Source organism: Xenopus tropicalis, chromosome 2, assembly GCF_000004195.4.
Source record: "Xenopus tropicalis strain Nigerian chromosome 2, UCB_Xtro_10.0, whole genome shotgun sequence".
Lineage (NCBI taxonomy): Eukaryota > Metazoa > Chordata > Amphibia > Anura > Pipidae > Xenopus > Xenopus tropicalis.
Genome location: NC_030678.2, coordinates 72,773,481 through 72,787,139, shown reverse-complemented (window position 1 = coordinate 72,787,139; position 13,659 = coordinate 72,773,481). Strand labels below are relative to the sequence as shown.

General features: G+C 40.3%; 1 protein-coding gene across 1 annotated transcript; it reads left to right on the top strand.

Annotated features, from left to right (window-relative positions):
- Positions 1–213: 213 nt before the first annotated feature.
- On the top strand, positions 214–12,938 carry rnpep (arginyl aminopeptidase (aminopeptidase B)). The gene is made up of 11 exons (NM_213691.2): positions 214–686; positions 3,072–3,212; positions 3,625–3,770; positions 3,856–3,972; positions 4,121–4,356; positions 7,768–7,881; positions 7,967–8,079; positions 8,588–8,696; positions 11,284–11,508; positions 12,067–12,209; positions 12,656–12,938. The coding sequence occupies exons 1-11, from the start codon at positions 324–326 to the stop codon at positions 12,803–12,805; spliced, it is 1,857 nt and encodes a 618-aa protein (NP_998856.2). The 5' UTR covers positions 214–323; the 3' UTR covers positions 12,806–12,938.
- Positions 12,939–13,659: the final 721 nt, after the last annotated feature.

Here is a 13,659-nt window from a genome sequence, read left to right as displayed (position 1 = left end):
GCAATCGATATGACATAACTGAAATCACAATCGTTTTACCATAAATATATATCCCTAGCATTCGCAGTTGTTGGCAGTAGTACAATCTCCAACTGCACTTCATGTGCTCGCAAAAGAACACGAGTTAATCGAGCATTAAAACACTATGGCCTTTGACCGATGTCTGTGCCTTTACGTACTACCAAAGGCGGGGACTCTTTTTGTTTAATAAGCAAAAGCGAAAGCCTTGTAGGAAGCTGCTGCTGTTCCCTGGCTCGGCAAAAGGCTCCTGAGGGCCTAAGCAGCGCTTAGAGACCTGTAATTGTACAGCGTAGCGGGACACCATGTCAGCCAGAGGCAGGACGGCGGAAGATGTAGCCACAGCTTCCAGTTACCGGGAGTTCCAGCCCGAGCACATGCACCTGGAGCTGACAGTAGACACAGAGGCTCGAATACTGCGGGGCTCCCAGCGGCTGGACGTGCAGGTGTTGCGGGAGACCGAGGAGCTGCGACTGGACACTCACCGCTGCTTGCGAGTGCTGGGAGCTCGGCTGGAGAAGGGCCAGGGGGAACATGAGGAGTTGTCGTGGGAGGAAAAGCCTTTCACACGCTATGGCACTATGGTGGTTCTCCGTCTGCCCAGCCTACTGCCCCCCGGAGCCAGGGTTCGGGTGATACTCGATTATGAGGCAGCGGATAGCCCAGGGGTAGGTGATCTTACTGGCATGAAGGTGTGGGGGGGAGGTGGGATTAAACACTTCTTGATATATTATACTATATTTTCTATCTTGTGGTCCTTTTAAACACTACAAACCAAAGAAAATAAATCTTAACTTTCAACTAAAGCAAATGTAATTGTGCCCATATTTTTGCTTATTGGCTTTGTGTAATGAGGTCCAGCTATTTCATTCAGAGAAGCACTTTAGCACAGTGTTGTATTTGTACATCATCTTATGCCACCAGGGCTTCTTTCTCTAAGAAGGAATATATTGAAAGTTATATCGAATTTGAGAAAAAGATTTATTGTTTGTAAAATGCCTATACTGCCCCTTTAAGAAGATGGCTGATACAGATCAGGCTAAATCAGGCCTGTCCAGCCATGGGCCAGTGGGTCATATGTGGCCCTCTATAAAATGTGTCCATGACCCCCAAATTGGTCTAAAGCTGCCTTGTCCTCTTTAGATGACCCAATCATTTTGGCCTCAGAACATGTAGTAAGGTGACTGAACAGCTCACTATCTGGAAACGGTTTGAGAGTGCTGGGATTGGTAACTTCTGTAGGTTATGTCTTGGTGACATAACTACAGACCTTTCTAGAAAACTGTTATGTAACACTAAAGAGCACAACCTGTTGCTTCTCTATCTTGCTTGCATTTATAGCCTATTGATAGACTTTGGATTCTCATAATTACCCACTGCTGGGGGGGGGGGGTAGAATTGTCTGCCTTCAAGCCTTCAAGAAAAAATATTTTGAAATATTCTCATGGTTAATCAAATTGGTGCATGCAGTTTGCACCTATGCGGAGAGTCTGTTTGCACTGTAACAATGGACTTGGGCCAAACTCACACAGAGCATTGGGCTCAGCTTCTCTCCTTGTAGGCAGGTGGAGAGAAGTGGATTTGCTCTCTTCCAAAGCTCTGTGTAGCTTCCCTGACAGTTACAGCTTTGACTTGAGTGCAACTACATGGAGCAGAGAACCATCACCAATAGCTAAGAGCTGGATTCTGGGTTTCTATATACGGCAATGGCAGACAGGGGTGATTTGTTGCCCGCAGTTAAATCTCTACCTATGGGAGGTGTCAAATTTCCCAAAAATGACTTGCCATTAAATAACTTTACAATTGCCACAGGTAAACTTCAGCACTCAAGCCGATTCAGCTTAATCACAGGAAAATGTGGCATTTTCCCACAAATATGCTGTAATGCTGTTTTAGGTTTTATTTGCGCCAATCTGAATGTTATTCACTGGCGGGTCATTATTGTAAGATTTTCCACCTGAGGTAGCACAGATGTAACTGCTTATTGATGTTCTGCTTGGTAGAGTTCTTTTGACTGGGACATGCCTATGGCAGTACATATGTAATTTTCATTTAAAACATGTTTTGCATTGTCTGCCATTTATGTATTGCTCTTTTGTCTCTTTTACTGCTGATTGTGCACTTTGCTTATCTTTTACACTTTACACTGCTGAGCTTGTGTATTATACTTCCCTTATTTTTTGCTGCATCAGCCTTTTTATGCTGTTTATTTGCATGAAAATGTTGAAATGAGACATTTATGTTGCTGTTATCAGGGGATTGGATGAACCTTGATATTACAAGTTTTACTCATGACTGAAAGGTTTTTTTTTTTCTAACTAGCAGTCAGTGCTATAATTGGTGCTTGAATGTGCATTACTTTAATACCTTCCAGAATCACTTGGAAATATAAAGAAAAAGTTGCCATAGCCCCTACATGAGGATGGCACACAAATTAACCCTCCCCTGTCCACCCTCTCCTAATTAAGAGCAATTTTAACCTATAATAGTAATGAAGTCATAAATAGGCCCTGGCTATGGAAGATGGAGAATCCTCTATCAAACACAGGATTTCTTGTCTCCTTTTTTGTAAACGTGTTCTTCGGGTATCTGACTTCCTCACAGAAAAATCCCCCATTCCAGAATCTGCACAGTTCTCTCCTTTTTCTCCTCTCCTGCTCCCCCTCCCACAAGAATTAATAAAACTCACTCCCACCTCCCTTAGGAATGTGTAATCTGAGCTATAAGGCTAGAGCTGCAAACAGGAAGCTATGACGACCAAGCTAAAATGGCAGCTGCAATCTTAAACAAGCAGAGAAAGCTCCTTGGGCTCTTTATTCAGGTATGATGAAGCTCTCTGCAGAATAAATATAGCATTCTAGGTGGCACTAATGTGGCAAACCTGTTGGCGGTAAAATGCCAAAATGACTTTCATTCTCCTTTAATGAATAAGCTAGCAATGCATTTTTCTTTTTTTCTCAGCATTATTTCATGCTTGCAAATGCTTTCACTGCAGATTCTGTTAGGACTGATTAAACAAAGCCACCCCACTTTTTATACTCAATTTCTCTCAGGTTTGTTGGTTGGACCCACAGCAGACTGCAGGCAAGAAGAAGCCTTACATGTACACGCAAGGCCAGGCTGTTTTGAACCGCTCCTTCTTCCCATGCTTTGACACACCGGCTGTTAAATGCACCTATTCTGCCAATGTCAAGGTGAGTTTAAATACAGCAAGTTATTTTCTTTTCTGCTTATGATGGATTTTTCAGTTCAAGAGGTACAGCTAAAATGACCAGGATAGGCTACTGTGTAAATCAGTTGTATTTTGCAGAGCTTTGTGAAATGTGTCCCAGAATGAAGGGTAAAATTCTAAAATAAATGGCTTCAATATGATAAACTTAGTGGCAGTCATTTATTAAGGGGGTGCGGTAGGCACAGCTTTACCTATTTTGCACCTTTGGTATAAGTAAACCTGCACCTCACTATTTAGTAAGTAGCACTCCAACCATGCAATTAGTGCAGTAATTCCTTGTTTATTCAGTAAGTCCTTGAGATGACTGTAAGTAAGGTAATTATTTATATATTACAGATGGTCTATTTTTATATGATGATTTTTTTTCACTTTAGGTGCCTGAAGGTTTTACAGCTGTTATGAGTGCAAATAACTCTGACCGCCAAGGGGATACTTTTAAATTCGAGATGGCACAACCTATTCCAGCATATCTGGTGGCTCTGGTGGTTGGTGACATTGTATCAGCAGAGGTAGGACCAAGGTATGTTCATTTGGCTAATAAATCAAGGTTATTTACTGTACTGTTTACATTCTATGGAAATGATGGTTGCATGTTGTGTTTGTAGGAGCCGTGTGTGGGCCGAGCCTTGTCTTATAGAAGCAGCTAAAAAGGAGTATGATGGAGTAATAGAGGAGTTCCTGAAAGTGGGGGAGAAGCTCTTTGGTCCTTATGTATGGGGAAGGTAAGTTGTTTAGGATTTCTCCTGCACTTGTAGGGCCTGCTTTCCTTATTTTTACACCACTACAAACAAACATTGTTATGTTGAGTAATTTGTGCAAAATCAAGTTGCTTGGTTTTAAGTTATTGAGAGGAATGTGTTGGTTCCCCAGGTATGATGTACTATTCATGCCACCATCTTTCCCATTTGGTGGAATGGAGAACCCCTGCATCACATTTGTTACCCCATGTCTGCTGGCTGGTGATCGCTCATTGGCTGATGTTATCATACACGAGATTTCACACAGCTGGTTCGGGAACCTGGTCACCAGTGCCAACTGGGGAGAATTTTGGCTGAATGAGGGTTTCACAATGTATGCCCAACGTAGAATTACTACTGAATTATATGGTGAGTCTGATCATTCTGATGAACTAGTTAAAATTAGAAATGTAGATGAAACATATCCTATACAGCTGCAATTACATTTAATAAAGCCTGAATCTGAACTTTCTCTGGAAGGAACCCAATGACACATACCTGTAGATAACGGTCTCTGTATCCATGTAGGTCACATTGGCTGACAAAATCCGCACCGCATTGACTTTGACAGGGAATATATTCAGACTGCTGCCACTCTTGCAGCTTTGAGGCTACACTTACCAAACTTGAGTAACAAAATCATGGGATCACCCTGAATTAAACAGCAACATTTGTTGGATAACCCAGAGTGGGAGGAGCCAACAACAGCCAATGAGATTTCATTGTTTTACATTTAAAACACTCCTATTCTCACACGTTTAACATCCCCAAACTTTGCACAGTTTGTCACTGGGTGACTACATTTCGAGTTTAGAAAAGTGAGGGGAGCCAACAATGGCCAATCAGATTTCGCCTATACACTTTAATTGGTTTAAAGTTAAACGGCTGTCATTCTTTAAATATTAATACCAGGGTCCCCAGAGTTAGTCACCTGGTATCTGTGGTTCAAGGTTAGAAAAAGTGGGTGGAGCCACCAACAGCCAATCAGATTTTAACCTGCTGCTATTCTCGCAATATTAAACTAGGGTCCCATAACTATTCACAGTTGGTCATTGCAATTTTAGGTTTGAAAAAGTGGGTGGAGCCACCTAAAGCCAATCATATTTCACCTATTGAATTTTGGTGGTTTAAATTTAAAATACTGCCATTCTCATACTATTTATGCCAGGGTCCCTAAACTTTTTTTTTTTTTTTTTAACATTTCTTTTATTGAGCATTCAGAGGTAATAGTCATTTACAATACAGTTTCCATTGTTAACATTTTGTTATTTTATACCCAAATAAAGTAAAAATAAAGTAACATTTAACATAACATTAAACCGGTGTGGTACTTCCTTGCATTGTGCTTATATTCTGTAAATTATGTGCTGTAACACTTACATAACCCCTCTGTAGGTCAGTGGGGACTCTTTTACATTCATTCTTTGACTGTGCAGTTTTCCCTTTACCTGGGGCGAGGGGGGGGGGGGGGGGGAGGTATCTCAGATGGGGCTACTGTGCCTTAAGTTACTGGGTCCACGTCAATCCATTTATCCCAAATTTTGTTGAATTTTTCTGGGCAGCCTCTTCTCAGGTAAGTAATTTTATAGAGGGGGATGTTTTTTTCTATTAATCGCTCCCAGGACCTTAAGGTAGGTCTTGATTTGGATTTCCAGTTTATAGCTATATTCTTTTTGGCATAGAGACACAGAATTGATATTAGGGTTCGGTCTGCCCTGTTAGGTGTAACATCCTCCAACTGATTCAGTAATAATACCATGGGATCTAGTGGTAGTTGTATATCAGTTTTGGCTTTGATACATCGTATTACCTTTTCCCAGAATACCTGAATTTTTGTGCAGGACCATACCATATGTATATATCCCGCCGTGCTGTGATTGCACCGTGGGCATTTTGGGCTTTGGGCTGGGTTCATTTTGTGTAGTCTTAACGGAGTGAAGTATACCCTGTGCAAGAAGTTTATTTGGGTCAATTTGTCCTTGCTGCTTATTACCCCTTCAAAGGCGGAGTCGAGTATGTCTACCCAGACCTCATCCGTGAGCTGAGGGAGGTCTTGCTGCCATTTTGCATATAGTTTACTCAGAGAATTGTTTCCCAGCAGTGACAGTTGCCTATAAAAGTGTGACAGAGGTTTCTTAAGGTTGGCATCATGAAGTCCAGTTTCTATTCCCTTGGGGTTTGTGTCAATTGGTTGGTTGTTAAATTGGGCAGCTGTTGCATGTCTCATCTGCAGGTATCGAAACAACATTCTATTGGGAAGGGTATATTTTTGTTTAAGGTCCGGGAATGACAGTAGATTACCATTTCCTATTATGTCGGCAAGATATTTTATGCCATATTGCGCCCATAGTTGGGGGTCTGGTATGGTATTAAAATGTTGTAAGTGTGGGTTACACCAGAGTGGGGTATGAGACGAGCAATGCTGCTGATTTTTCGGGTAGCGCTGGAGCACTTGCTGCCAAACCTTCACTGTTGCTTTCATTAGGGGGGAACACTTTATGTTATACTTAGTACCCCTATATAGTAGGTTTTTCAGTTCCTCAAGGGATCCCACTATTTGCGCTTCCAGCAGTGTAGCTGCGTTTGTCAGGGTTGGGATAACCCAATTGTGAGCTACTGAAAGTTGGGTTGCCTGATAGTATAGGTACAGGTTTGGTGCTGCTAATCCACCCTGGTCTGTGGGGAGTTGCAGCGTTCTCAGAGCTAGTCTGGGGAGGTTTTTGTTCCAGAACAAAGTTAACATTAGGCTCTTTAGTTTAGTAAAGAGTCCTTTTGGTAAGAGTAGCGGGGCTTGTCTAAGTATGTAGGTTAGCTTTGGTAGTATTATCATTTTGAATATATTTATTCTGCCTATTATGGAGAGCGGAAGATGGGCCCACGATTCTATTTTAGTTTCCATGTATCTTATAATTGGTTGTATGTTGAGTTCTGCAAATTTTCTTAGGTCGGCGTGGATCCAGACCCCCAGGTATTTGAAAGCTTGTACCCATTGTAGTCCTTGTATGTGTGTTGGGGTGTTGATCGGGAGGGTGTCTATTGGGAAGATTACAGATTTGGACCAGTTGATTTTTAACCCTGAGTAATCCGTGTGTGTATTTATCACTTTGAGTGCTAGTGGTAGGGCTTGCTGGTGGTTTGCTAAATATAATAATGTATCATCCGCATACATTGATATAATTTCTTCCCTGGGGCCCAATCGCAATCCGTTGTTTGTAAGTGTTTGTTTAATCCGGCTAGCCATGGGTTCCATGGCCAGTGCAAATAATAGTGGGGAAAGCGGGCAGCCCTGTCTTGTTCCCCTGCTAATTGGGAAGGGATCCGAGACTCTGTTGTTAGCCCTTACTTTTGCTACTGGAAGGTGATATAGTTCTCTCACCCAATCTATATATGGCTGGGGAATTCAGGGTCCCTAAACTTTGCAGAATTAGTCACTGGGTGGCAATAATCCAAGGTTTGAAAAAAAGTGGGTGGGGCCACCAATCAAATTTATCTCATTGATTTTTATGGGGAAATTTAAAATGCTGTCATTCTAACACGTTTAACTGTGAGAATGGAGCCAAAAACAGCCAAGCAGATTTAATTCAGTGACTTCACATGTTTTTCAAACCCACATGAAGTTTGTTCTCAAACTTCCCTTTCTAGTTTATTTTACAGTTCATGAACCATTTCCATTTGGAATATTTTTCTGAGATCTTCATTCATTCGGTCTCTGACTCTGCTGTATGTTTTAACGTTAGAAGCAGACTTTATCTTTTCAGTACTGTCTATGCATGTTTACAGGTCCTGCTTACACTTGCCTGGAAGCAGCTGCTGGAAGAGCCCTGTTACGGCAGCACATGGACTCTTCTGGGGAAGACCACCCTTTGAACAAATTACGAGTAAAGATAGAGCCTGGTATGTATTTGTTAACAAAGATACATAACATCAGATGCTGCATAGTAACATTTCTCCTCTTTTCTTTCTCTTTTTCAATTGGCAGGTGTGGATCCAGATGATACTTATAATGAGACTCCCTACGAGAAAGGGTTCTGCTTTGTTTCATACTTGGCCCACCTCACTGGGGACCAGACCAAGTTTGATGCATTTTTAAAGGTAATAAGCAATACAAATACATAGGTCGATGCCTAAAAAAAAAGGTTTTCTAGACTAGGGAATATGTTGGTGTTTCTATGGATAATTATAGATTCACCTTGCGATAATTTGATAGATTTGTCAGATCGCTTTGAAATTGGTTAGGGAGAGAAAAATCTTAACATGTATGGCCACCTTAACACTTTGAGCTAATGTATATACAATTTTGAGGGTGTTTCCCAGTGGTCTAGGTTAAGGGAATGTTTTAAAGAATAAAGTGGGAAAGATGTCTGATCCCATGCTGAAGAGGATCACGTTCATTTAATTGGTAATTTATTCAGTGCATCCAACAGCCCCTTGTAGATGTTTCTGCAAATTCCTTTAGAGAATTGAACTTAATCACATAATGACCTAGTTTACTAGAGGATTCTGTAGCATTCTAATGGTTGATGATTTCTGCCCACCACAGTTCTTAAGTGAGTGGTAATTATTTCCCTGATGACTTACTATCTTACTTTTTTCTATACAGGCCTATGTGAATAAGTTCAAGTTCCAGAGCATTCTTGCTGATGAAGCCCTTGAGTTTTATCTAGAATATTTTCCAGAACTGAAAGCAAAGGGAGTGGATACGATATCCGGTAAGCCATTAATATTTGGATATTGTGAGTAACAGACAAGAAGGGTTATTTATTAAAACCCAGAACACAGAAGTACAAAAGTTCTGAGGGGTGCAAAATTGCTGCCTTTTTTTCCTTGTGTCATAAAAGCACTTGCTGCACTCAGCACCTTGCAGATAATTTTGATACCTCATCTAATAAATGCATTTTGTAGGGCTGCAATAATAGCTTTTTTTATTACATTGCTCTTCTAGGTGGATTCTCTAAGTGTCACTAAATTTCCGAATGATCTGTGCAGAATAAAATCCTGCACATGGTGCAGCAATATAATGTGCAAGATAGCCCTATACTTAAAAGGCTTTGCTTCACCTTGTGGCTGCTGGTGCTCCATAATTTGCACATCTGAAAGATGCACAATTAGGGGGCAGGATACTTACTCCCTTACTGAGGCCTAAGTCTCAGGCTCCCAGCAACATCTACCCTTTTCTTTAGGTGGAAGTCAATGACAAAGTGCCACCATTCTACCTGTTATCAGAAAACAATAAAAATAGAAAATCAGTGTATACTGCAGAAGTGCTCAGAGAAGCACAGTGAGAAAGTTTACATCTATGCATTTTTTGGATTTAGATCCCCTTTAAAATTTGGAAAAAGTGAATTTGTATGTGAAGGGGCTTCTTAGCCAGTTTGACGTTTCAGACTTTGGAGAAACAAATTAATCAATCAAATTATAAAACGGAAAATGGAAGACCTTTTTTTTTTGCATATCTTGCAGGATCATGAACCAAATGAAACTACATGGGCCATTTTGGCCAGTGCAGTATGCCCGACCACATGGAAAAGAGTAATAGTACATCTTGATTGTTCATCTATATTTATCTATTTTTATTACTTTAAAAGTAAAATGATCAAGATGCGTTGACCATTATGGCAAAATTTTATTTTATAATATTTCAAATCTACTTGTGTTTATAAATTAATGTAAAATGTATGCATTGTTATTTTTAAGCATAAATATTTTACAGATAACAGATTAGAATGATATCTGTTTATTCAACTGTGCAGTTTGGGGTACTGAGGAGTAAACCCTATAGCATTTTTCCCCTCTAAGATATCCATGCATATACAAGCACACCTTATGAAACCAAAACACCTCTCAAATTATGAAGTACACGGAAATTGCATTATGTCCAGAAATAACTGACAACTTGCTCAGTCTCGCCAAACATTTAGCTTATGCAGTATTAAAAATAATTGCTGCGCTTACAGCTTAAATAAAAATCAGAGGGCGTTATCAATTATATATAAATGTAAAAGGAGCACAAAACAAAAAACTAGGTTTTTTTTATAGTATACAGTTGACTGAGGTGTTCCCCTCCCCCACTGTCTGGCTGCTGTGACTGTTTACCTTTTGTATAAGGTTTAAATGGTATCAGTACTAAGATTAAAGGACATGTAAACCGTACATTTTCCTACCATTATATAAGTAAGGCTCATCCCCCCCCCCCCCCACCCAAACTGCATCATTTATACTGCATATATCACCTCTGTTTGCCAGCACCATCACATTTTCCTAAAACAAATAGCAACTTTTACCTGGAGGCCATTTTCCCTCTGACACATCAGTTACATTTAAATCTGCAAACAGCATATGTGGACAAAGACCCTAAGTAAGCCTACATTTCACCAAGAATGCAGACTCACACAGGGATACTTCCTTTGATAAAAAGTTCTGCTTTGATTCAGCACTGTAATAGTTAGGCTGAGCTCAGGAGAGGAGAGTTTCTAGGGGAACCAGTAATGCCATGTCTTCATTGGCTGCTTCACTGGAGGACATGTTTCGTAGTCTGAGCTGAGAAAAACTGAGCATGCCCACTAGCCAACAACCAAAGTAAATTCCTGAGGGAGGCGGCCTTAGATTCAGGATGTAAACCACTGTATTGTTTATGCCTGTAATCCCCTATGTTGTTCACACCTTTTAGTCCCTGCATTGTTCACCTATTCGCACTCCTCAGACTGTAGGAGCAGTGTCACTGTATGTGCCTGCACTTTGCTGCCTGTGAGTGCCATACTCTGCCTGCCCTGTGCTGCCTGTGTGTGCCATACTCTGCCTGCCCTGTGCTGCCTGTGTGTGCCATACTCTGCCTGCCCTATGCTGTCTGTGTGTGTCATGCTCTGCCTGCCCTACCCTGCCTGTGTGTGTCATGCTTTGCCTGCCCTATCCTGCCTGTGTGTGCCGTACTGTGCCTGCCCTATACTGCTTGTGTGTGCCATGCTCTGCCTGCCCTATAAACAACAAATAAATGAACAAACAAAACAATCCCTGCCCTTCAGAATGCAGACCAGCACTGATAGTTTTCTTACTAATCTGGCCACCGGCCAGCCGGGAAAGGATTGTTGTACACAGCTTCAGGAGAGAGGTGAAATCGGTTAATTTAAAGAAACAATAAATTTCTAATTGAAGCACATTGCAAATACGTTTCTTTTTAGGTTTACAATCCTTACATGCAATATTGTTTTTTTGCCTTTACAGATTACTGTCTAAATGCATAATATATTAATTCTGGACAAATTGTAGCAATAAGTTTGCAACAACCTTTTTCTCTGATAGGTCTGGAATTTGACCATTGGCTAAACACTCCAGGATGGCCTCCTTTCCTCCCAGACCTGTCCCCTGGAGAGGCACTTATGAAACCAGCAACAGAACTAGCAAACCTCTGGTCTTCTACTCCACTTGATACTGAAACTATTTCAAAAGTTGATCCCACAATATGGAGGACCTATCAGCTTGTCTACTTTTTGGATAGAGTACTTGAGTTGTCACCACTGCCTGATGGTGAGAGCTTATGTGTGGTATCCAAATGAATTGATTTCTTGTTTCTTCACTCTGAGTTATATGGACATAGAGATTTAAATTACTTAGAGCAGTAACATACTCCTTTGGCGGGGAACCACATTTAATTTGGTTTACAAAAAACTAGCTTGTATTGATAAGTCTTTATAATAGAATAAAAAATATAAAAACATATTTGTAAAAGGCATCTGGGCTGGTAAAGTGCAGTATTCTATCAGCATCTTCCACAACAACAAAAAAAAACAAAAATTGGGAACATTATTCCTTATGGGGCTATACACACTTGAATATGGAGTTAAAACAAGCAGAAAAGAAATGCACTCACTGAGATATATGTTCCTCTGTGTGTGTTGCTTTACAAGGCATAATATGCCTCATACTGAATTGTACAGACCCTTATAAATTCATTTATAATGCCTTTCTAGGCATACATTATATATTTTTACCTATAAGTATTTCTGCAGGTCTTTATAGTAGCACTATTAATGTTTGCTGAAATATAATTACATTCTTCTGTATGTGTGGCTTTTACTAATCTAGGAAATGTCGAACAACTGGAAAAGTATTATCCAAAGATTTCCAATGCTACAAATGCTGAGCTGCGTTTGCGCTGGGCCCAGATTGTATTGAAGAATGACTATCAGCTCCACTTTCATAAAGTCAGGGACTTTCTCCATTGCCAGGTAAGAATTTGTGGATGGGCCTACTAAGTAAAAACTATTTTTTCATGGGTTGCATGTATGTAGCATCTTGGACCTGGAGGAACGCTGTTTCGTTTCACTGTGTACTGTACTGTATATGGTTGAAATGACAATAAAAACCTACTTGACTTGACTTGAAAGTGCAGTATACCATAGTTAATTCTATAGTTGATGGAATGGTATATTATTTATAATGCACTTCAAACTGATTTACCTGTGCTGTGTTTTCATATGTATCTCTGTTAATTAGGAAGACATTATTAATAAACACTTATTTTATAATGTAAAAGCATAACGATAATATATAACATAATGATATAACATACAAAGTGATCTGAGTTTTGAGAGATTTGACACTGACTTATTATTGTGATGAGAATACTTCTTCTGATTTGTAATCTTCTCCCTAAACCAATCTGTATTCTCAGGGGAAGCAGAAGTATACTTTACCTTTATACCGTGCCATGCAAGCTGGCTCAAAGGCAGCACAGGACCTCGCTAGGGAGACCTTTACGCAAACTTGTCCACAGCTTCATGCCAATGTGCAGAACTATGTAAAGAGGATCCTAGGAACATAGAGTTGCACATCTGCACAATGAGAGCGCATATAGAGCATTGCAGATCATTGTCCAGCTACAGAATGGAAGTGTAATCAACATACTGTACCACACTTGTTCAGACTGAAAATGCAATAAACCAAAATAAACATCACTCTGTCTGCCTTATATTGTTGCTCTGATCCATGGCACATGGATGTTATATTATTACTGAATGACTAAATGTTTAAGCCACAAAGTTTAAGCCTCTGCACAAAGCTGACCATTTTGAATGTTTTATACAAAAATGCCATGCTAAAATTCTGCTTCCAGTTGTGCACAGTCTTCTCAAATAGGACCAGAGCTAGATTAAGGCTGTAGGCAGGTTAGTGTTTTTGGGGCCCCCACGTTGATATCGACATATATGACGACATGCCCTTTGCAAAATCGTATGTGCACAGGTCACTTCTTCTAGCTGGACTTCTAGCTGCTAAAACTGTCAGTGCGGTCAGTGCTGCAGATTTTTCAGCCTGTTCTGTAATTGTTCTCCCATTTTGTGTGCATTCATTCCATTTAGGTTCAGGGAGAGGGGCTGATTATCTCCGCCTTATTTCATTGCCGTGATTTATTTCTGTAGGAGCTCTGAGCATTAAAGCTAAAGCAGCGTAGGTGATTTTTCACGGTGAGGGCAGTGAGGTTGTGGAATGCCCTTCCTAGTAATTTTGTAATGACCGATTCTGTTAATGCCTTTTAAGGGGGGCCTGCATGAGTTCTTGAACAAGCATAGTATCCAAGGCTATTGTGATACTAATATCTACAGTTAGTATTAATGTTTTTGTATATAATTTATGTGAGTATATAGATTGGTAAGTATAGGTTGTCTATGCTGGGTTTAC